Genomic DNA, 24,511 nt, shown 5'->3' with positions numbered 1-24,511 from the left:
CCCTGGAGCCTGATGGCCTCCTGGAGGGGGGGTGTGGGGGAGGGGGCGTAGCTCACAAACAAGACTTGTGGGGAACATGCCCGCTCCAGCTAGAGCTGTTCCTTGCTCCCTCTTCTCGGCGTTTCCAGGGACCTTCCTACGTGGGGCAGGGAGTCCTGGCATTCCCCGCCGCTCTCCCCTTTTCCCGGGAAAAGAGGGGGGAGGAGAGAAAAGCCGTATTAATAAAAGAATAAGATGCTGCGACGAACTCGCAGCGTGTGCAGCTCAGAATAGCAATGTGCTTTCTCAAGGCAAACAGAACTCCCCAGGTGTTAATGCAAATTCACTCCAGTTAAGATGAAAGAGGGTTGTTTCCCCCTTTGCCGGCTAATATGAAGGACTTAATAGATTCTGCCTCAGGAACTCGGCCGGGAGCGGAAGGCTGGGGGAGGGACGCAGGCGTGAGCAAAGAAGTGGGGGTCCCCGCGGGTTTTAGGGCAGAGCAACTGTCACAGCAGGCCTGGCCTGATGTGCACTCATGCTGTCTCAGCCGCTGTCCGAGCTGGCGGGAGCTGGAACCGCTGCTGGGAGGAGGCGATGGGAGAGCCCAGGTGGCGGTGCCAGCCCCCTGCCCTGGTGCCTACAGCCCCTCACAGTAACTCCGGGGCTGGACCACAATTGCTACTCCCCAGTTTGTGCCAGGGGAAGGTGGGGCTGGGAGAGAGGATAGGGTGAGGCTGGCTGGCCCTGCAGGGTACCTGGTTCAAGTCCAGCTGTGCCAGGGCTGTCCCCATGGGATCCTGGATCTCTCTTTTTTCGGCTCTCAGGAGGGTGAAACTTGCTTGACTGGGCCTGGGGAGACCAGCCTGAGGAATTTGAGAAACATGACATTGGTGGATGGCTGGGACTGGAAGGGGCCTCCGATCCTCTGACCCTCTGAAGCCCAGGACATGGGAGCCCGGAGGGTAGAAGGGACCTACTCAAGGCCACACAGCTGGAAGTGGGAAGCTGGAGGGACCAGGATCTAAGGCCTGCTCTCCTGAAGCCCAGGCTGGACCCTGAGATGCCGGAGGGTTGGGGGACAGTCAGCCTGGGTGGCTCTGCCAGCCACAGGCCCCTTCCTCCCATGGGGGGAGCCCTTCTCCAGCCCAGACAATTCCAGACCACTCAGATTTTGCACACATGTGTCCCTCAGAATTATCCCCCAGTGGAAATTATGCAGAGGGCCAAGCTGGGGGTGTGTGGGGAGGTACATCCAGCGGCAGGTGTGTGCCGGGCCCTAGGAAGGTATCTCTGGATGAAGGAAGACTTCAGGGAGGTCCAGGGGAGGGTGGGCGGGGGTGAGGTGTCCCCATCGGTCTACTTCCCGAGTCTGGATTTAACTCCTCTCTCCGGGTAAATGGCACAGCAGGTGCCTGCAACCAGACACCTCCGCAGCCTTCTTCACTTTTGTTTACTGACTTAATTCCTTCAGATCAAAGGCTACGCCTTCCTCCCAGAGCAGGCAGGCGGGGGAATTACATTATTTATATTAGAAATGGGCAAGACTCCACGGGGACTTCTTCCTTATGCCTGATAAGAGAAAATTAGGTCACTGCTGTGCCCATCGCCCCCCCCATCCAAGTGTCTGCAGTGGGTTTTCACGGTCTGGGTACCCACAGGCTCACGGAACTGCTCCAGGTGCAGAGCAGAGGGCTGCCCACAGAGCCACTCTCCCACCCTGAGACTCCAGTAAATTATTGACCGGAGCAGCAGGTATTAATGTGACAAAACCAGAACATCCTTTCCAGGCAGTCCCAGCCTGGGTTATCTGTCATCTCCCGGGCACTGCAGCTGGCACTGTGCAAACACAGTGAGGACAAACAGGCCTGATACAGGTCATTAAGCCCCTGGTGCAGGTGGAGGGATGGGGCCCAGGTGGGGGCCACAGGTGGGCCTGGTCTCTCTGAGCTGGGGCTCTCCCTGGGTCACCACCGCTCTTTTCTCTGCATCCTCCTGCACCACCCCCCTCCCCAAAGGAAGAAAGGGTCACCTGCCCCAAATGGCACTGTGCTTAGAGCTTTCTAGGCATTATTAATCCCTGTGAAACCCTATAAAACTCCCCTTTTAGATGAGGAAACTGCAGTGCCCAAAGCTAAGGTAACTTCCCAAGGTCACATGGCCGCTAAGGGACCAAGCAGAGATTTGAAACCAGGTCTTCCTGAGTTCCAAGTCAGGGGCCCTGAGCCCCTCGACTATGTGGTTTCCTTAGCCCTCTGCACAGCTGGGTGTGAAGCAAAGATTTCATTTTTCTCCGTGATCACTACTTCTATCACTTGTGAATAATGGCAATGCTGCTACACATTCTCATCCCTTTTTCCTTAGACATCTGAGCACTCTTTGCATCTCTTCTTCATGTTATCCTGACAACATCTCAGAGGTACCCAAAGGCGTCCCCGCCAACCCTCTTTACAGAGCGAGCGTGCAGTTCAGCGGAGGGGCGAGCAGGCTCGGCTGTGGACCTCTCCAGGAGTTGTCTTGATGTCTTCGGCTCAGAGGCAACGTGCCAGGTGCTATTCTGGGGCTACTACCCTTGCGAGAAACAGGCATCAAGTGGGAGCCGGGAGGGGACACGGCGGGGGTTCCTCTGAGTCAGCTCAGGTCCTGGGGGCGCTGATGCACCGCAAGCTGGCTCCTTGTAAGCGCGCTCCGGACTCCCTGCTGCTGCGGCTGCGGCCGCAGCATCCTGCCATAATGCAGTAATGACAGGCTGCCAGGGAGCCCCACCACGGCCCGGGTGCGGGAGAGGAGCCCTTGGCCTCTCTCCGCTGCCTGGGCTGTCTGAGAGGGAGACAGAGAATACGCGGATGGCTCGACTTTCTCTTCCCCAGATGCACAAGAAATTGGATTAGACACGGTTGTGGCAATCTTCTCACCAATACCTTTCCCCCCGGGGCCCTGCTGCCAGCTCGCCGTTATCCGTGGGTGGCTCGCGACCCGCTCCTCCAAAGCAAAAGCTTCTGGGGTGGGCTGCCCTGGGAACAGCTGCCAGCGCTCAGCGCAGGCGAGGCCACAGAAAAGGATGAAGGGCTGGCAGGGACGCCAGAAGGAGCCACTCAGGGATCCCCAGGGACTGGGTTGCAAACACCACAATTAAACACTGTCTGGCCAGCAGCTCTGGGTTTACAGCATGGTCAAAACAAACTAAAACAAAAAACCAAACAACACCCCCACACCAAAAGCAGAGAATTCAATTGGTCTCTCCAATACCAAAGTATCAGGCAGTATTATTAATTCTAACCCCACTGAATGGAGACCCCAGGATCTGTGAGAGCATATTATCATCTTTACAGATCAGAGGTTGGCTTTTAAAAAAAAGAAATTCAGGTAAAAATATTGTCTAGACAGTTTCAAATGACCAGTATTCATGAAGTACTTTCTCTAGCTTGGACAAAATCATTGAAAATAACATAACCTACACTGAAGAAACGCAGCAGCTTCATGTTACTTAACTAACAAAAATAGTTGAATTAGTTGCTAATTCTATACATTTAAAACTAACAAACACACTATTGGTTAAAACTTGTCTAACTCTCTAGTTTTACAACTTCATACATATCTTTCCAAAATACATAAAAAGCTAGTTATATTTAATTCAAACTCTTGGAAATCTTTGTGTACTTTGAGAGGTTATTTTCCTCATGGGCTGGCACAGTGGACTGCGCTCTGACGCGTGGCAGGCAGCACCGTGGTCCCTCAGAAGTCCTGAGAACACGGCTTGCCCCGAGTCTCTGTTTCAGGTTGTGTGATTTGGGATAGAATTACCCTATAGTAGTTTTGGTCTTAATAAAGGACTTTTGTTGACCAGAAGAATAGAAACAGGCAAACAAAACCAACTTCAAGTGTGAGTGGCAACAGCTGTGACAACAGCTGGGCCTTGTCCGTCCAGCAGGAGGGCCCGGGCCCCCAGGGGCTCTGTGTGCACCCCGCCTCCTGCACACTCCTCCTCCGGAGCCCAGAATGGGGAACCCAGAAGCAGAAAGGCCTGGAGAGATCGCCAGGCTGGAGCCCTAGTTTTCAGGTCTGGAATCGAGGGTGGGTAGGAGGTGTGGCAAGGACGCAGAGGGACTGGGACCCCGTCCAGAGCCCTTTCCACAACCCGGCCTGCTCCACAGGACACAGGAGGGGATTCTCAGGTGAAGGTGCCTGCAGGGGTGCTGTCGTCAGCCCAGAAAAGGCAGCCCTTTCACTACCAAGACGTGGGGCTGGCGTTGAGGTCCTGGACGTCGGGGGAGCCCACAAAGGGGGCCCTGCCACCCAGCCCCAGTTTTGCCACCCCAATGGCTGGAGCAACAAGCAACTGAGGAGGCTCAAGATGAATTTTTTACAGCTTATAATTTTTATTAAAACAAATCATTTAAATTATAACAATCCCCCAGAACAGAAAAGAGCCTTCCCTGGTCTGGCCCTGACAGGAGGCGGGACTCGGGCCCCACAGGAAGAAGTGTGGTTTGCCGTCTTTGACAAGAGCTTCCCCGGAAGCCCAGAGGGGTCGGCCTGGCCCCTGGGCAGCTGTGAGAGGGCATCTCCCCAGGCCCCAGCCCTGCCAGCAAGCAATACCGGGTCAGGTTGCCAGATGTCAGCCTCAGGACTTGCTGTTTTGATTTGAAAGAGAAAAGAGAGGGAGAGAGAAAGCTGTCCCCAAGACTACAAAGTGCAGTCACTCAAGAAGTGTTACATGATGCCGTGGGGTGCTGTGGAGCAGGGCCCGGTGGGCACGGCAAGGGTCAGAGCCACTGTGGCTGAGGTGGGGCCGCGATTGGGGTCAATGAGGTGGCCTGTGTGGAACAGCCGAGTGTCGCCAGCACCGTGTTTCTAACTGAGGACCGTAGGAAGCACTTGGACTGAAACATCACGGCCAGGGCCCTGCTCTCAGTGGAGGTCAGAGGCTTCCTTACTCAATAAGCTCCTAGGCCCTAAAATTGTTCACTGAGAACTCAGTCACCTCGGCCACTGGCACAAGTCTCTGGAAACCCAGCTCCTCACTCACTCCTTCTTCTGCTGGGCCCGAGACCTTTCTGAGGGCCACCATGCTCTTCACTTATCCATCTTCGGGAGGACAGGCCAGCTCTTGTCCCCCAGGAGGGCTGAGACGGCCCTACCGGGTCTGCTCCGGGCCACAGGATGGTCTCTCCATGGCTCAGATGCCCATCAGCTCCCCCGTGGCTGCCTGGCTTGGCATTTCCCACACAGCAGTTAAATAACAAAACAGCAAAGGCTGACAACGTTTTTATAAACAGCCACCACACTGTGCCCACTGCCACTGTCACAGACTGAATTTACAGGTCAGGGGTGGGTGCTGAGCCTGAGGAGGCAGCCTCACAACCGCCAGACCTTCCCTTACAAATGCCCGAGGACCCCTGCTGGGACCGTGTCTGAGGAAGAGGCCTTGGAGAGACAGGGAGACACGAGGGAACCTTCTAGCCACAGCCGTTCAGGCTTAGTGTCCAGATTTGGGGTTCCACCCTGCATGTCCTAAGGGACTGGGGTGACACACAGGGCTGGCTTCCTCTGGGCAAGGTGGCCCAAGAAGGCGGAGGCCAGCCCAGGACACTGCTTGGTCAGCTTGACTACTGGAAAAAGGCAGGGTATCTGTGAGCTTCTCAGTTTCTCAAAACCACGGGATTGCCAGACACCACCTCTGCTCACAGGGTATCTCTGGGCCCTCACGTCTTCATTCAATAAGCGTCTTTTCACTGGCTAAGACTCATCCCCAGCTCTGCACAGCAGCCCCCATGGAAGGATGTGAACAGCCCAGCAGGTCACAGCAGCACACCAGCTGCAGAGGGAAAAAAGGGCAGGAAAGTGGCCCTAAATTAAGGAGTGGGTGTTGGCCGTGGGGTGGCTCTGTGACCTGCTGCCGCCCGGCATGGAGGGGCTCACATGCCAGCAGGTGCAGGGCACTGACTGTGAGGGGTCAGCTGCATCCGGCTGGCACTGGGTGGGGCACAGAGGGACCCTGCACGGCCCTCAAAGAGACGAGGACAACGGCCAAGGAGGCCCAGGTACAGCGATTGGTTGGGAGGACCTTGCTGGCGTGTAGCCAGGAGGAAAGAGGATTCAGGTCAACAATGCAGCCTGGGGCTGGGGGAGCTGGGTGTCGGGGCCCCAGAGCCCTACAGAGACCTCCCATCATGGCTGGCCTACCAGGTGATGACCAGAGTGATGGGGCGTCCCCTGCCTGCCACGTGCAACAGAGGCCACAGCCAGAGGGGGCTGGTAAAGACCCACCACAGCTGGAGGGGGCTGGGAAAGACCCAGGGCCATGCCTGGTTCTCAGACCCGGGTCGGGGTGGCAGCCGGCTAGCAGTGCGTGATCTGTGGTGCAGGCTCTCCCGTGGCTCTGCTGGCCTCCCGGGCCCTCTGCTGGCCACCAGCCCTCCATCGCAGCTTCTGCCTAGTCCTCCCTTGGGCACAGCTGCCTTTCCCGTTCTCCACCAGTGGGCAGCCAGAGCCCTGCCTCTGGGGTGCCCGGGCCGAGGACCCAGCACCTGGCCTGCCATGAACCTAGGGCAAGCTGTCCCATGACATGAAGATGGCAGGCCGCTCTGGGCCTGGGCTCAGGTGGGCCATGCCAGTTCCTCATCAGGGAAGGAGATGAATGTTCTGGAACCCGGGGGAAGGGGGGATGGCACCAGCCTTCTGGTCTCCGGGAAGCCTGTGCCCTACACTCCCTTCAGCTACCTCCCAGCCTGGGCTAGGGGCAAGGTGGAGGGGGTGGTCAGTGCTGGACAGTAAGACACACCCCAGGGGGGTTTGGACGCAGGAAGCTTGGGACCCCACATCAGACGAGGGAAGACAAACACTTACAAAACTTAAAGACTCAGGTCAGGAGAACTAGAACCCAATGAGAGAACTCTCTGCAGGGTCCTAGTTCAAGGCAATTGCACATGAAGGGGGCTAGGCTCTCTGCTCAGCTGGGAAAAGTTCCAGAGCTCCCACGGAAGCTCCCCGCCAGCCCACCTTCGGACGCTCCCACGGTGTCCGATCCGTCCTGTCGGTGCCGGGAGCAGAAGTGGCCGATGCTGGAGTGGCTGGGTCACCTGCTAGAGCTCTTCAAAGAAGGCCACTCGAGACTTGGCGCTCTGCAAGGTCAGCTGCAAGGAAGCAGAGAAGACATTGAAAGAGGGACTAGATCTCCACTGTCACAACAGGACGCCATCCTGTCTTGGGGACTAAACTCAAAGGTGGTGTGGAGTGACAGGGAAGATGGCTCAAGGAGATGTTCAAGAAGCTGGTGGGCAGTCCCAAGTGAGTTTCCAGATTTGTCCAAGAGCTCAAATTAGGAGGTGACAAATGAGGACATGCCAGGAGGGATGGCTGGTGGGCAGAAGCACGTCAGCAAGAAAATGACACCAATGTCTCCTTTTCACAGAGGGCAGCAGACCCCTAGGCATTTAACAGATTCTCACATTCCTGTCCACAGAGGAGTCTCTAAGATGCCTGTGTGTGTGCTGCCTGCGCTGGTGCCAGCCTGGGGGCCCCTCTTCTCCAGGGTCGAGGACCAGCTCGGCAGTGCAAGCATCTAGGTCCTCACGCCCTGGGACACTGCTGGGGCAATGTGACCTGGCCTCAGGTAGGGCAGGCCCGTGTTGGGTGAGGACGAGCTTGTCCCTTCCACTCCCCACGTGGCCCCAAAGCAGACTTGCCCATGAGCTGGCAGCTGAGAGGGTGTTTCCATCCACAAACTTGGAGGCAACAGGCTTTCTAGGTGGGGCTGCGCGTGGGCCAGTGCTCTGGGCAGAAATGGCGAGCCCCTCCCAGGATCACTGCCCTGAGAAGAACCGGGCCGGGAAGATGCAGAAGGGAGGCGGCTCCAAATCCCAATTCCCCGACTCCACAGGCCACTTCCCAGAAGCTCCCCCAGCAGCAGCATCTGGCGGGGGCCCCTCCCAGTGCTCTGCTCCCTGCTCTGCTCCTGAGATAACCACCCGGGCCAGGCTGTGTGCTCCACCCCCAGCGCTGGGACTTCGCAAAGGAGGGTTTTCAGGGAGGGGGACACGGAGTATGTACTATTCCTCCTCATACCCCAAACCGCTTAGCTTACTTTGCACCTAGTAGGAGCTCAGTTTGCTGAGTGAATAAGAAGTAGGCGATTATGATAACAAAATGGTGAGATGCCAGGGGGAAAGGAGAGCTCCAAATGGCGGTGCTGGGAAAGCCCAGCGTTAATTCTCCGACCTCAGTGGACACTCTTGACCTCTCTGAGCTGCTTTCCTCTGGAGTTAAATGGTGGGGGCCGTTTAGACAGTCTGGTCCATTCCCTTGACCTCTAGCAGTCTCTGAATCTGAAGAGAGCCCGGTACCATCCTTGGCTCTCCAAAGGGCGGGGGAGGAAGACTCCAAACCAACCACTTCACCAAAGACACGTGGCATCAGTGCACTCAAAAATGAGACAGCTTGAGAGCCAGCTCTTTAAATCCTGCCAAATCTTTTGGCCTTGAAGTTCCCGACTAACAAGCTAGATGCAGGGAGGCATCTGAGCTGTTTTCTTCAGTGGAACCAATTTCAGAAGCCCTTTGGAAAGCCAGCTCTAATGGGAATGGAGGGAGCTTTCATTTCTTTGCTGAAACAGAATTCCCTCTAGAAGGATGTACTTCTCCCTGAATACAACCAGAGGAGAAGGGCCAGGAGTTGTGTGCTCTGTAGTAACAGGAACCAGGATGGTCACTGGGGAAGAAAGAAGAAAGAGAACCAGAGAGCCACGGGGGCATAAATCCTCTTAGGGAAGAGTGTGAATCAAAAGGTGCGATCCCCCGTCTCTACTCGGTTTCCTCCCACGCTCCTGGGGAGGCCTCAGGCCGGCCCCTCAGGGGACAGGGGACTTGCGGGACACAGGGCCAGGCTGCAGTCCTTCCCTCCACACACTGAGTCACACACAGGCACAGCCAGACTGCCTGACCCAAGCCCGTCTGGGCCGGTCGCTGACTCCCTCTGGCCTCAGTTCCCTACCCCCCCTCCTCAGGGTGACGTGTGGAGGGAAAGATGTGCTGTGAAGAGCTCAGCGCCTCGCCTGGGCACCATGAAACTCAAAAGCTGTTATTACTAAAAGCAGCGTTGCATTTGTCGCTGTCCGCTCCTCCTGGGCTTTGGCTCCTCTCCTTCCAGGGGTTGCGGGGCAGAGTGCGGGTAGAGAGGGGGCCGTCGAGGGCAGGGTGATGTGCTGTGCTGGCCTCCAAGGCCTCTGAGGCGGGGTAAGCAGATGCCTCCAGTGGCCTGGCCACTTCCCCAGGCAGGGAGCCTGGGCTGTGGGGGCCTCCGAGGGCCTCCTGCCCATTTGTACAACATTGGCTCCAAGAATTCCTGGATCCTCTACCCAAGTTGCGTGCTGGCTGTCCCCTCGAGGTGCCAGGGAGGCTTCTGGCAGCTCTGGTAGCGCCAGACTCCAATTACTCGAGCATGTGCTGGTTGGGAGACGAAGCCCTCTTCGGGTGGGCAGCACACTGCCTGGATCCCACCCCAAATGGCATGGCAGCAGCTTGGCCTGACCTCATATCTTGCAAGAAGAGAGAGACCATGTTCTTCTGTAAGCATGAGGCTGCTGGAGGGACCAGCAGAGCCACAGGATAGAGGTGGCTAACGTGGCTGCTGACACCCAGGGCACTGGCTGCGTGGTGGTCCCAATTCCATTAGGAAACCCGTTGTCAGAGAAAATTCTCGCGTGAGCCAACTGGCACTGCTGGAACCCTGCCAGGTGCCACCCCGGCCTCTGTCCGCTCCCACCTCAGCAGCATCCTTTATCTCAGGCGTCTCCTGTGCTGGAGAGCAGGTGGGGGAGGCAGGCAGTGAGGGTCTGTGGATAAGCGTGGGCTTCTTTCCTCCAGGCGGGGACTCAGACACCCAGGACAGGGAGGCCCCCCTTGGGGCACTGCTGGCAGTTGAGTTCTCAGCCACAACTCAACTGGGCAGACTCCCCTTCCTATGGGATCCCTCACCCCTGCTGTTTCTAGACAGCTCACTGACTGTCCTGTGTCTAGTGCAGCTACAGGCAGGAGGCATTTGAAAACGAGGAGGGCAAGGCTCAGAGGAAACGTACGAAGCTAGGCCTTCAGAAAGGGAGCTGCCCCCGCAGGACTTCTTTGTGCAACCATGGAAATCGGCCCCTGCTACCCTCTCCCATTCTAGGTGTACGAGCCAGGTCAGTGTCCGGTCCACCTTCTTGCTCAGTAACAGGCCTGGCTCTCTGTACAGCATGGCAAAGGTACCACAAGATGATGCGACTGAGGCCTTGCCTCCTGCGGTGAGAGCCAAGCCGGCCTCGTGAGTCGCACCCACCACCCTGCATCCCCTCTGGTGGCCAGCAACTCCCGTCCACCCAGCCTGACAGCTCGGGGGCCACGCCTCCAGGACTGGGGGGACCCCCTGAGTGCACGGACACGGCTCTACGATCGTGCTGTAGATGGTGAAACACAAAAGCATCAGGATGCAGACAAGCAGGGCAGCGGTGGCATCATTCTGGAATCTGCGAGTCTGGTCGGCCTTCTCTGAATGCTTCTGGGGATAAGCAGGTAGAGTTCTGCCCGCATGTGACCGGTGATCAGGTCTGCCCTGCGCTGGCCAGGACTCCCACCGAATCCAGACGGGGAGGCCGGGCCACGGAGTCCTGGGCTCACACCCAGCTCCTCCGGGGCTCTGCACCCCCTCGGCCCTGCACGAAGCCTCCCCACAGCCCTCTTGCCGGTTCCTGAAAGATGACAAGGGAACACGGAGTTTCCTCACTAGGCACGGGGCTGACCACTTCTCTCTTCCAGCTGTCTCCTCACATCTGATTAAAATCAGCCGTGTGAACAATACCGGAGGAACTGAGTTCTCTCTTGACTGAACCGGCCGTTCAAGTCTGTCATGAATCCAACTCCATTCTCAGGAGACAAACTTCCTTCCCTTTCCCAGCTGCAGATCTGTACAGCTTGGTTTCCCTCTTCGGGGGGCTCTGCTCTACCGCTGGCCTGGCCTGGCCCCTTCCTCCTGCCCAGCCTTGACAGACGCAAGCCTGGCAGAGTCACTCCTCCTCCTGCCGGCTTCCCATCATACTGCCAGTTGTTTGTGACAGCCACCAGGCTATGAAAGGCCAGGACAGGGAGCCACTTGGCAGAGCAAGGCCTCTCCACGCCACCTGAGCTATGTGCGGTGTGACCACACAGACACCTCCACCCAACTAAACCAGTTCAGATTCAGGAGACACATCTGTCTTCTTAAAAACAGGAGGCTGGCTCCCCTCAACCCTAGGGAGGACCTTGTACGCAGCAGCCTCTCCAGAACCCAGGCATGCATGCAGTGTGCAGACTCAAGGGCTCCTGCTGGCCGAGGATTTCTGGCAGCTCATCGAGATACAAAGATCTGGCCTGGCCCAAGCCTGAGAGATGGCCCCAGGGTCTTGAGACCACAAGCCTCGAAGGCACCGTGACAAGCACCAGGCTCACCCTCCCTCCTCACTGCCCTGCGATGAAGGCTTCCAGCTACAGAGCGACTCCAGCATCATTCCCAAGTGTGCCCCCTGCTGGAAAAACACAGCCCCTGGCTGGCTGCCAGCTCTCTCCTTCCAGCTTTCCTCCAAAAGTCCTTTTGGGGAATTGTTTCCCAAAGTGAAGGGACAGTAACAAAATGGATTCCAGCACGGAGCCAGCGGCAGCAAGACTGCTTGATTAAGAATGAATTACACTTTCATCAGCACATGGAGAAAACTGATTCACAAGGCCGCATTGTGATAATCTTGTTCCTAAAGCAAAAGGGGGTGGCGTGGGGGTGGGCAGGACACAGAGCCACTTTGGCTATCGATGACAAGAGAGAAGAAGCTCTACAATCAAGCAGGGGGTGGTGGGGTGGCGAACAAAACTAATCAGAGCGCCAGGATTCCTCCAACTAGTCTCAGGGGGCCTCGCCTCAATCTGCTCATCCCAGGGGAGGAGCGAGGAAGGTAGGGCTTGGGGTGGGGGGAAGTGTCTAATTCATCTTAAACAGTAAGACCCACAACGCTGAACCCATTTTAGACCCTAACCTACTAACTCTAGGCGCTGAGACTCTGCGTGTCCCATAAAAACGCAGTGGAATTGAAATGCAAGCCCTCATATCACGTTACACTTCCTCTCCGCCACTACATATTGAAAATGAAGGTGCGGGGGAGGGCGAAGATACAAAAGGACACGCAGATTCTCCACCAGGAGCAGGAAGGTGACAGCCGAATCCAGCAGCAGCAAATTGCAACATAATCTCTGGTTTGGGGTGTGATAAACATTCCCCTTCCACACCGAAGCTGAGGGGCCAGGGCCGGCGAAGGGGGGTGGCTGCTGTACACGGGCCAGATTAAGCTATTCTGCTGTCTTGTTAGTTGACAGCTTGCACCCAAATGCCATCTGGGGATGTGCACTGGGAGAGAGCTGTCCACACACTTATCCCTAAACAGAGGTGGGATGAAGGGCCTGAGTTCACGGCAATGAACAAATCCAATTTGGAATCAGCTACTTTATCTGATCAAGAGAGAAATCTGCCCAGGGAAAACCCAGAGGGTGCCTTTGGTTTATTAATCCTTTAGGGACCTAAAGCAGCAGAACGATGCCTGGAAACCGGCGTCTGCCTGTGTCTCAAGCTGCCTGTATGATGCTGATGGGGCCGGTCCCTTCTGCCACCTGGAAAATGGACTTTTCAGCCTGATTCACCTCACTGGGCAGGGGGAGGCTAGCTGATGGGCACAGAGCCCTCCGAACGAGCACCTTAGGGAAACAGTACAGACAGACCGATGTCATTTCAAATTGCCAGTATCAGGGGGGGATATCACGGCAAGGATCCTAAGAACAGAACCTTGGGGCTTCAGAATGAGTTTTCATCCCGACTCCTCCCTCCTGCCGTTGCAGAGACAAATCAGGTGCTGGAGGAAAGCGGCACTGAAACGTATCTTTGGTGCTGAGGGACCAAATGAGATGTTTTACTGCATCAGACAAGGCCCACTAATGTCCGCAGGTGCTTCCAAGTGGTGGGCAAATAGCCTAGCAGGGCAAGGCAGCCTTGGTGGGCTCCTCACTGCCTCCCAAGGGCAACTGCGTGACCAGGTAGAGTCTACCCACCAAAGGGAGGGACTGGATCGTGGTCTTGTGGAAGAGTCTGGTAGAGTCTTCTACCCAGGGCACAACCAGGAATAAGCAAGAAAACTGGAAGCCATGGACAGTTAAGAGGCACATGGATGTTCAGTCTGCGTATGAGATAGGAGGCACCTTTGGGGATGAGCCCAGGCAACATGTCCAGGAGGAGGGCACTTCCTGAGACTAGCCCCGATCCAGGGTGCCTCCCCTGTGCTTCCCACAGAGCCACTGCCCCCTCTCCTGTGAGTTCTGCGTCCATATCCAGTGCCTCTGCAGCTCTGCGCTGCCCCAGGATCCCCACCGACTCCCACACCCCCTTCTCCTCCTCCCTCCCACCCCTGCTCTGTTCTCACAACAAAGGAACATCTGGAACCAGGGCACTGCCTTTCACGTCAGAGGGCGCTCCACCAGACAATTGAGAGGGGTTGTCAAAAGTAGGCAGACCCACTTGGCCCTGAGTGGGGTCTGGGCGACTGAATGTATTAACCACATGCGTGGCATAGACTGCTTGGCTGCCCTCTCCAGGCAGGTGATGCCGACTGACCAGAGGTCATGAGGGAGGCCCAGCCATTTGCTTTAGTGATGGGAGACGCCTTTCACGCATATTCAATCTCACTCCCTGATTTATGACTTCCCTGGGTGTTTTAAGTGCTCTCCTTCACTTGGCCAGCCCTGCATCTCCAAGGGTAGTCTGTGCAAATTGAAGATGACATTGGACTTTATGTCTTCCTGATCCCAGGGAGGTGGCTGGAGCGTCAGATTAATGTCAAGGCTCCTCATTCCCGCTCCTGCACCAGGGAAACCACAGCTGGACCTGGATGGTCCAAACCACTTACTAATAAGCTTTCTAAGTGCTGCGACCCCCAGGATCTCTCATCTGTAGATTTCCTTTGAAGTCCCGTGCTTCCTTGGAGACCATGGACACAGAAATGATGACAAGTTTGCTGGCACTCAGACCAGCCCAGGATCCAGGAATGGAACAGTCCCCTGAGAGGGGATAAAGGGTGTGACTGCGTGTTCACCTCCACACTGTGTTGTGTAGGTAAGTCGCATCTGGCCAGCACCCACCTCATCAGCAGGGTGGCTCTGAAGGCAAGAGGCTCGAGCCCAGGACACCCGCGTCCCCCTCCGCCCAGCCTCCCCAGCCTCACAGCCAGACGTCACTCCCTCCCTCAAAAGACTCAGAGTCCAGAGACACATTCTCCCCGCCGAGAATAACATGAATCTAGGTTCTGGGCAGCTTTGGGTCATCAGTGCCTCTCAGACTCACATGCAAATGCCAAACCAGTTAGTTGCACTAATGATCAACTGGGAGAAAATGGCAACGTGCTGAGTGGAGATTAGCAGGAGGAGAAAAATATACCCTTGCAAACCCAAATCAGATAGTAGAATAAGTGGAGTTAATTCTGGCTTTTTAAAAGATTTTACCTCCAAACACAGGGAAACGAAAACAATAAGTGGGTATGTGGGTAACGAGTCGTGCATATGAATAAGTGTGCTGTGTCCTGCCCCAGGCTCACAGGCAGATTTGTTTCTTTATGTAATTTTAAGCCCCCCACTGGGCTTGTAGGGTAAACTGTTTCCTGCGCATTACCTCATTTAATCCTCGTAACAGTCCTGGGGGGTCCGTGCTGTCTTATTTCCTTTTTACAGGTAAGGACACTGAGCCTTAGGAGAAGCCTTAGAGAAAGTAAGTGGCGGTGCAGCAGCAACCCGGCACAGCAGACTGGACTCCCTCACGGCACTGACCCATGGGTAAACCCTTGGAATTAGCTTAAGCATGATGAGACCAGAGGGTTAGACACTGAGGCCTCTCTGGGAGGCAGGAGAGGACTGACAGCAAGGGGGAGGGGTACACCTGGATCTCGGGAGGTAGAACCATTCTTTCCTTGAAGAAATCTATGATCAAAACGCATGAAAAACAAAAATCAATGCGGGCTGGTGTGAACCAAGACTAATGACAAGATTCAGGACACCAGAACTCTCCAGTCCACCACCAGTCTGCATTTCTCATCCCAGACTTTCTAGATGGAGCTCTGCCCTTGACAATCTAGATGCCCACACTTCTCTCAGTGAGGCTCACTTTGGCCCAGACTGCAGCTGGCACAAGGCCAGAGCCGCCTCAGCACAGCAGGTGGCTGGCCGTCAGTCTTGGTCACTGGCCAAAGGGACCACTAACGTCTAGAAAATGAAAAGTACATCAGACTTCATATGTAGCAAAAGCTACCACTAATTAATCTGATGATGCTGAGGTAACTCCAGCTGCATTAAAAGCCAACTCCATTTTATTAACCCTTGTTTAATCAGAATTCTTGATGAACAGGAGCCTGGCAGCCTATTTTGCAAACAAGTTCACATCAAGACATTAAAATGAAAAAAAAAAGGCTCTGTGCATATCCCAGGAGCAGCAAAAGCTTGACTACAAATCAAACCTCATTTGTCTATAATAACAGCTCAGTGAGTACTGACGGTCAAAACCAGGTCCCTGAAGAATTTAAATGTTCTGAATCATTACAGAAAGAAGAGAGATGAAATCATATCCAGGTAGAACAGTACGGTCACATGTAGGGAATATCCAACAGCACAGACTGTAACAAAAATGGATTTTCTGCATGTCCCTGTGCCGGCCACGGGGTCCAGGATGCCTCAGTGGCTCTACCCCGGGGTCCTTGGGTGTCCGGGGTCAGTACTTGGGCAGATGGTCCGCCTGGCCCGTCTGTTCCGGTGCTCGTCCCAACTGCCTGGCACCCAGCACATACTGTTTGGTGTTGGTAAGAAAGCTAAAGAAATAGGAGTCCGCTAAATAAAAGTGTCACACACAAATTGCAGTTCACGCCATGGGTTCTTGGAACCACTGACAGATCGAATCCATCTTATAATGAGATCCATCTGGGACTTTAATAGCTAACCTCTCTTGCTTGGATAGTGACCATAAATAGGATCTATCTGATGCCAGATCACACTTTTTTGGTATAAGGAGTCCAATGGGCTGATTTTATTCTAGGAGCAGAAACCACAGTAAGGACCCCAAAGGTCACATCCCATGAGACCGTCGGGTGTCGGTAGGCTCACTGGTGTGGGTACCACTGGGGGTCAGGCAGGAGCAGAGGCAGGATGTTATTTTATTATTGAGCATAATAAATGCTCTCCAGTGCCTCTGCATGTTGGGAGAATAATGAACTGTGGCAGAAGGGAAGCAGCAATCATTCAGTTAATTCACTCAACAAGCACCGACTGCCCATCTGCTGGGTGCCCATGATGGCAACGTCCTGACGTGAGTTCACGCCGACCACGACCACGCCGCAGGCCATGGAGGAGCTGAAGCAAAGACGGCCGTTAGCGCTGACGGAAGACGGTCCACTTAGACTGACTACAAATCAGACCCCTGTGCCGTTGGTTTGCTTTACTTGAAAAGAGGGTGGACGTGTAGAGAAAGGGAGGAAAATGGGGGAGTGTGGGCAGCCCCTTCAATCTGTGACCAGAAGCTGCCAGGTGGGACCAGGGATCTTCAGAGGCTGTCACCCCGTGAAAGGTCTTGATCTTGAGTTAAAGACACCAGTCTTAAGAGCACCCAGATTTACCCCGTTTCCATGCTAGGGTTATTTATCTAAGGAGTATGCCACCAAAACAAAGGACTTGAGACAGACCTGGCTGGACAAGAAGCCATGACCTTCCCCAGCCCGACAATGACACAGGATGTGAAGGGTGGCTGGTCCTACAGCCCCGCAACATGCTCTCCAGAACGAGGCAGGCTTCTGGCCCCTGGAGGCTGGTCTGGCCACACAGGGCGGACGCCTGCTCTCAGACTCAAGCATGCTGCAGCCAGTCCCCAGGCGCCACCTGCTGCGGCGGGGCTCAGCGGGGCCGGCGGACAGAGACAGGCAAGCTCATGCAGGGGTTAGTATCACAGAGGGCAGTCCCGTCACCACATACAGAGTACCTGGGAATAACCTACTTTGAGGGCTCAAATGCAGATAGGTCTTCTGCCTTGGGCTTGAGGCTAAACCAGCAAAATAAAACGAAGAGAAACAAAAACACACCCTGTGATATCAACAATGCCACATGTGCCATTTGCAAAATGCTCAGACAGGCCTGAAACTGTGACAAGTGACTTCATTTGTTTGTTTTTATGGCTTGGAAACAGGTCTCTCCAGCTTTCAGCACGCCAGGGCCCCGTGGCTGAGGGCCCGGCTCACCGCAGCCGCAGCAAAGACGAGCCTGCCCAGCGCCCAGAGGAGCGAGCTGGGCAGGGAGGGTCCGCGGCAGCTTCTTCGAGGGCCGATGGGCTCGCTGGCCCGGTCATCCTTCTGCCCCTCCGCTCACTGGCTGAGGCCACACCCCAGCTCCCCTTTGCTGTTTCATAATTTGGTTTGAAAGGGAAACTCAGTTAAGTTATAGAAGTCAGAGGAAAAAAGAACGTGGAACATGGAAAGTTCTCTCCTTCCGGGTCACACTATTAAAGGGAATTCTCTACTCGCTGCCAATACTAACTGAAGCCAAGAGGGAAGATTCGGGGCTCCTGACTTTACCCCTCAACCATGGCACGGATCTCAGAGTTTTCAGATTCAGCCTACCACTGCAAATAGATAGTCCTCAAAATGGGAGAGCATTTTAAAGACCAAGGTAAAGGGTAAAAAAATTAGACATATCTAAATATCATTATCTAAACTCAATGAACAGTCTTGTCTCATCGACCCCCACTTTGCAGGTGTTAACCTGGTCCTGGGGTATGAGAAATGAGCAGACATCAACTGGCAAGAGAGGACCTCTCTGCTTTGCCCAGCGTAAGAGAGGTATACTCTTGGGCTGATGGATAGCATGGAATTTAACTTCCTCTAAAATGCTGAAAGCTGAAAATATCAGTGGAGAAAGATATGAAACTGTTAGCAACATAAATGAGGTCTCATCTTTTAAAACATTAAGGTTCTTCTAGATACTTCCTTTTAAGTATGAAAAAAGTTAAAAATGCAGAATTTGGTCTCTACATCAAGAACAGGATTTTATAGTCCTTGCCACTTAAAAAACACAAAAAGACTAGAGGGGGATCCATTCTCAACAGCCTCTCTTTCATTTAGCTTTCTCATTAAGCAAGGCAGCTCCCCGGGCAGAACTCCCCTCAGCTTAAAAGACAGAATTGCTTTATTGCTAAATGATGGATCAAAACCCATCCTGTAACAGTGATTCATTCCACCAGGGCTTTTAACACAAGTTCCTCTTCCATCGAGCCAATGGGTTCACAGCTATTGGCAGATTAAGTTCCCTTTCTGGCGTGAGTCAAAAAATTTCCTCAACTAATACGTACACGTGAAAAATGACAACAGTCTAACGACGGCTATGGAGGAAAGCAGATGCCACCCTCACGGGGCATTAATGACTGTCGTGATCAGCAGAAGGCAGGAGGCCGGTACCTTTCTGATGGTGTTGTGCTTGCTGCTGGTGCCGCCCCGGTCGGAGTTCTCGTTGTGCAGAATGTCCAAGGCCGTCTCCCGCTCTTTGAGCTTCAAGGCCTCGATCTCCGTCTTGAGCTCGTTGAGCTGCTCCTGCAGGTGCTTGCTCTTCTCCATATACTCCACTCTGCCGGCAAGAGGACAGTGTGTCACGGCTCTGGCACACGGGGAGGCCCGCCGCAGCGGAGGCTCCAGACCCACAGGCTGCCCGGCCTGGGATCTGGGGTCTGAAGCCTGGGCGGGGGGAGGAGGGGGCGCGGGTGTCACGTCTCTGCTCGGCCACTCATGGGCCGTGGGAGCTTGGGCCAATCACTCCACTGCCTGGCATCCGTTTCCTCAGCCAGAAAACAGGGCTAACGATCTGGGGCTGTGGTCAGGATTAAATAGAAGGAAGTGTGGGAGAGCTCTGGTAAGCTCTCACGCCAGCTGTAAAGGATAACAGATAGCTTTTTTTAAAAATTTCATTTCATTTTAAAATATTATTTATTTATTTTTGGTGGGGGATGGTAATCAGGTTTATTTATTCATTTAATTTTTGATGGTGGTACTGGGGATTGAACCCAGGATCTTATGCATGCTAGGCATGTGCTCTGCCACTGAGCTATGCCTGCCCCCCGCCAAACAGATTTTAGTTCTGTACAAAAACCACAAGAAACAAGCCTCCTGGCATCCAAAACAATCTCCTTAACCCTTCTCAGAGAATGAATTCCACACTGGTGTCCTCTTCTGATAGGCCATGGCCACATCCCTACTTGTTTTGGGATGTCATCTCCTAAAGATGACAGAAGCTCACTCAGCCAACACCATGAAGAGAAAGACAGCCACCATCACCTGCAAGCAGGCCCCCTGTGTCTGGGATGGTGAACACCTGGAAGCCATCCTCAGGGTGTCTAAGTACCCGGGCACGGCCAGGCAAACCATGCAACTCAGGCACAAGGGACATTCTGTGGAGATTCCCATGGCTGGTTATGGACTCTGCCCACGTGTGCATGGGTCACAAATAAGAAAATACGAATTGTAAAAAAGCAGGACATGGAACAGGACGCAGATGCACCCTGATCACATCCACGTAATGCTGAGCACGCCTGGAAATCGATGAAGGGCTGGATGGGAACTCAGATCGCGGGTGCACAGACAGGGACTCTGGTTCCCCCATCCTCAGTACGAGAGCCCAGAGAGACACGCTGCTCAGCCCGTGGCTGCCCGTGCTGGGCACCAGGAGGATTATCCGAGGGCACCACACCAGGTGAAAGTATGTCGGCTGCAGAGACAGGCAGGGGGGTGGCTGAATCCCAGATCTGCCCCCATCAGCTGTGGGGTGCTAGCTGATTTCCTTCAATGTTCCAATTTATAAATGGGAACACTAAACCCATCTTTGATGTCAGTTGCGGGGAATGAAATGAGGTAGGAGCTAAAGAACCTTGTCACCCAGTGCCCAGCAGCTACTGTGACGGGTCCCTGGCCAGGTGTGGCACAGCTGGCCAACTGACCTACGGCTCTGATCAGGGGACCTCGGCTAGGTGTCCTCTACAGGGGACTCCTTTCCATCTCAGATCCACTTCCCCGGCCATCACATGAAGGAAGAGGACAGCTCAGGGCGTGCTGGGCTCAGCTGTATGGCTCCATGCAGCAGGGCTGGCTCAACCTGGCTGTGGTCCCGGCCTTGAGCCTGAAAGCCTTCTCTCTTGCTCTTGTTCTAGACATGGGACCCAGAGCAGAGCTTGGCCACCACAGAGCACAACTAGGAAACGTGTTCCATCCCTGGTTAGAACACTACCACCACGTGGACGGCAGTCTGGCAATCCTGGAGACCAACAGCCAGTCCTACGCTCAGGTGAGCTCTGGAGGCACTGTGAACTCCAGTCACCAATCAAGTATCATTTTTATCCTGGAAGACTGAATGCTGGTCTGTTGCCCTTCCTTTCTGATCAGTGCATTGTGCTTTCGGTGGGTGGGAACAGGGCCTACACTTCTGTAGGCGTTAGCGAAGGCAGCTGCAGCAGCCCTCCATGCTCCCCAGGCCCAGCTGCCCACGCGGGGCCCGGGGGAGGGAGGGGAGCCACGTACTTTTCTTTCTCTATCTCCATGGAGAGCCGCTTCATGTCAGTATCCTTGAAGTCAAAAGACAGGCTGTCGCCAATGAGGTTGAAGCTTGGTATGTCGGGAGGCAGTGGTGCTGGGATGGGGTTCATGGGCTGTGGAGAGAAATCTCTGATTAGGGGGCTCAGTGCCACAAGAAAAGAGGGCACTGCTGTGTTAACCAGCGACCCTCTGCAGGCCACAGTGGGGCTTGGCGTTCTGCCCACATCCAAGGCAGAGGGGGCAGCAGTTAGACTTGTGTGGAGGGCTTCCTCCTCCCAGACCAAAGGGCATCCAAGACCCGGCCCCAGTCGACTGCTCCCACCGGCTGCCTGACAAAATCACAAACAGTACCGATGATCAGCCCTTGGACCACCCTGCTTCCTGCTTCCGTTCCCATGCTTAAACCATGTCTCCTCCATACGCTCCATCTCTCTTCCAAGGCCCTCCTCCAACACTCCCATTTCTCACCAAAGCCTTTCTAGCTCTCTCGGGGCCAGACAAGAACTCCTCTCTGCTGGGCGTTGACACTGTGTTCCTGGTTCTGTCAGGGCCCTTCTCTAATCTCACCCTGTGGAAGAGCCCCTTTTGTCTGTCTTCCTCTTTCTACTGTTGGCTAGTTTCCTGAGGGCAGGATCTGCCTCTTTTCACCCTTGGACATTTTACTGAGTCCAGGACAGGGTCTGGGAAAGAGCAGCGGCAGGAACACCCACCTGAGGCGATGCCAAGGCCTCAGGCAGACTGTTCGCGTGGGTATCGGAGGTGGTGCTGACCAGGGCTCCTGGGGCACTAGAACATTCTGCTTCCTGATCTAAGGGCTGGGTACATGGGTGTGTGGAGTTTGTGAAATTTCATCAGGCTGTACAGTTATAATCTGGACACTTCTCTGTAAGCACGTTATACTTCGTACACATTTCTGAAAAGCGGAGTCCTGGGAGCTGCACCCCTGGTGAGAGCACACACTGGGACAACCTCTGTGGGGGCAGCGAAATGGAAAACCTGACCCCACTGTTCTATTTATGAGAGCTTAGTCTGCTGATATGTCCACGTGCACGTGCAAAGGTTTGCGTTCGGGGATGATCAGTGCAGATTTGTTCATAATTGCAAAAGAAAACAGACTAAATACCCACCCACAGGGGACTAATTAATTACAATCCATCCATACAATGAAACGTGATTAAAAAGCTGACATGGACCATCTCCTCCAGGACTGAGTGATTGACTGGCTGTTAGAACAGTGCATAAAGTTTGCTCCAATGTGAGTTTTAAACACATGCACATCTCGAGTGTCCCACCTGGTTGAGCCCTCAGACAACTCCAGTCCCTGCTGCCATCTGCCGGCCACCAGCCCCCTCCAGATCCCGAGGAGGGAAACATCGGCCATGAGAGAGAACAAACAGTTTCTTTGGGCTACGTGGCGGCATGGGTTGGCCCGTCCCCAGTAATGGATGACCAGACAGGTAACAAAAGCAACTGCTCACATTTCCCCACCTCAAACCCCGGGCAGCTTGGCCTCTGTGACCCGCGCACCTCTTCACTGCGCGTGTGTCTGTGCACTTGCCGGGAACACCCTATCGCCTCCTCCCTACTGGCGGGTTCCTGACCCTTCAAGAGTCAGCCCAGGCACTTCCTGAGCTACCTCTGACCCTCCTGGCAGGGCTGAGCTCTCCTCTGGGCACCCGCACGCCCTGTCTGTACACAGACCCCGCACCTGTCTTGTATTATGTGGAACAGAATAGGTATGCAAAAGTTTGCTGAACTGAGTGCACAGCAAAGAGGAAGGAACGAGGCTTCTCTGTTCATCTGGTGACCTGTTTAATTGGAGTCTGCCTCCTTGTCCCCAAATCAAGTCTGGAAGCTGGTTCTCATAGGGCAGTAGCTCCCTCTGAGGTACCTGGGGCATCCCTGCCCAGAACCACAACATGACATCTGGTACACACAGTAGCTGAAGATTACTTTCAGCTTGGCAGTAAGAGGCTAGAGAGCAAGTTCTCTTGAGCACAATCTGGGAGTACATTTCTTAGAATAAGAAAATAATTTCAGAGCTGGAAAAGACCCCGTTGCCTGTTCTCAGGGCCACCAGAGAGCTGACTAACCAGCCCAAGGCCAAGTGGCGGACCAGACACCTGCCCCATCCCAGACTGCAGGCTCCCTGCACCACTCGCTCTGCCCTGTGTTGCTCAACAGTCACCCTGAAGTGGGTGCTGGGGGACCCAAAGGGCCGGGAGGGGAGGGACGGCCACGGGGTGAGAAGTGGCGGGGCCGGCGACCCCAGGCTCACCGGGTACGTGGACTTGGTGGTGATTTCCAGGAGCTTCTGCTTGGCTCTTCGCTCTGCCTCGCGGGCTTCCTGCAGGTCCTGCTTCAGCTGATCTGCCTCCTTGGCCCTGCAAGGAACAGAGGCGCCATCAGCGCCCCAGAAGACGACAGGAGGAGAACAGAGGCTCCTCTTCTCCTCCCTCAAGGGAGAGGAGGGAGCTGGGCCAACCCTGCGGATGGCACCAGACAGGGCCAACAAGCCTGGTGCAGGGCAGAGGATGGGGGGCATTCACATGAAATCAGCCCCTTGGGGGAGGGGCTAGAAGCTTCCTTTGCTTCTTTCTGGGTGAGAGGGGGTTGGGCAAAGGACTTACATTGGATCACAAAGGGCAGGAGTGAAAGAACTGGTTCTTCATGGCCCCCAAGTGAAACCACCTCCTCAGGCAGGAAAATGAGCATGTGGCCAAGGGCCTCATGCCTTGTCAGGACACAGGACCCAGGGACCCGGAACAACACACATCACTCACAGGGAGTGACCACACACGGAAAGAAAGGAGCCCAGGCCGGGACAGGAAGCATGGAACTGTATCTCCAGAAGGATACGCAAAAAGCGGGAGAAAACTGTAGCTACAGCGCCTTGGCAGTTAGTGAGCAGCCAAATTTAGGGGTTCTGAATCCACAGACCAAGTGCCATGAGAGGTGAGCTCGCGTTTATCTTATGGCTGCAGGACCAGGACAACCTGTAGCCCCGAATCACCTTCACAAAGCAGACTATACAGGTCCATCCTTCAGCCCCGGGGCAGCCTACCCCGCCCCTGCCTCCTGCAGGGAAGCGTCCCCTCACATGCCTCCAAATAAAAAGGGAAAAGAGCCATGCTTGTAAGTGTAAGAAGAGCCTCCTCACATCTCAGCTAGAGGCAGCCTGAGGACCAGCTCGATGGTTTTCCTGCAGACACAACTGTCAGAGGGACGGGGCTCATCTCAAAGGCACCGCCTGACCGGAGTCCACCAGACAAGAGACTGTGTTCCTGCCCCATCCAGCCCCAACCCCACCCTGGCCGGTCCAGGAAGGAGCCTCTGCCCTGCCCAGGAGACCAACAAGCCCCAGAAGACAGTTGCCATCCAGCTCTGCCCGGTGCAGCGTCCCCCGACTCTGACCTCCTCTCTGACTCCTCAGCCATCTTCAGCGCCAGCACCTCAGCCTCCAGCACCTTCTGCTCCATCAGGCGCTTCTCCTCCTCCGTCCGGATGGCCGTGGCCTTGATGCGCTGCATCTCCTGTTCCGCCTCTGCAGCCTTCTGCGCCAGGAGCTTCGCCTCCTCCTCGGTGATTTGGGCCTTTTCGGCCAACAGGTCAGCCGTCTCCTCAGATCGCATCTGGAGAGAAGGGCGCGGTCAGCAGGAATGGGGCTGGCATGCTGCATCACCCAGATGGATCCCAGACACTCAAGCCTACAAGAACCAGAGCCTCGGACTCCTGGCGGCCCCGCCACTGAGCGTCCCTAGGCCACACCCTTCAACTTTTCAGAGGAGACCCACTTGAGCTGAGGATTACGCTTTATGAAAACCAATGTAACTCTGTCCTTCTTTCTCTGTAAATAAGTGGTTCACTTATTTGCCTGCTGAGGACATGTCC

At 54.8% G+C, this 24,511-nt stretch overlaps 1 protein-coding gene across 5 annotated transcripts in view; it reads right to left on the bottom strand.

The window, feature by feature from the left end:
• Positions 1–24,511, bottom strand: part of NF2 (NF2, moesin-ezrin-radixin like (MERLIN) tumor suppressor) — a 78,090-nt gene that overhangs the window by 8,193 nt on the left and 45,386 nt on the right. The window contains exons 12-17 of one of the 5 annotated variants that reach the window (XR_012503683.1): positions 24,035–24,252; positions 22,899–23,004; positions 20,606–20,733; positions 18,500–18,665; positions 6,982–7,115; positions 738–845 (exon numbers count right to left, since the gene is read on the bottom strand). Coding sequence is in view for 3 of the 5 variants with exons in the window: in XM_074356443.1 (XP_074212544.1) it covers positions 16,979–17,089; positions 18,500–18,665; positions 20,606–20,733; positions 22,899–23,004; positions 24,035–24,252 (729 nt within the window). In the remaining 2 variants the exon portion in view is untranslated. Of the gene's footprint in view, positions 1–737; positions 846–4,334; positions 7,116–16,963; positions 17,092–18,499; positions 18,666–20,605; positions 20,734–22,898; positions 23,005–24,034; positions 24,253–24,511 lie in introns of those variants that run through there. The other 4 variants (XM_074356442.1, XR_012503684.1, XM_074356441.1 and 1 more) reach the window with 4 other exon arrangements.

Source organism: Camelus bactrianus, chromosome 32 (genome assembly GCF_048773025.1).
Source record: "Camelus bactrianus isolate YW-2024 breed Bactrian camel chromosome 32, ASM4877302v1, whole genome shotgun sequence".
Lineage (NCBI taxonomy): Eukaryota > Metazoa > Chordata > Mammalia > Artiodactyla > Camelidae > Camelus > Camelus bactrianus.
This window is presented reverse-complemented; position numbering and strand designations above follow the sequence as displayed.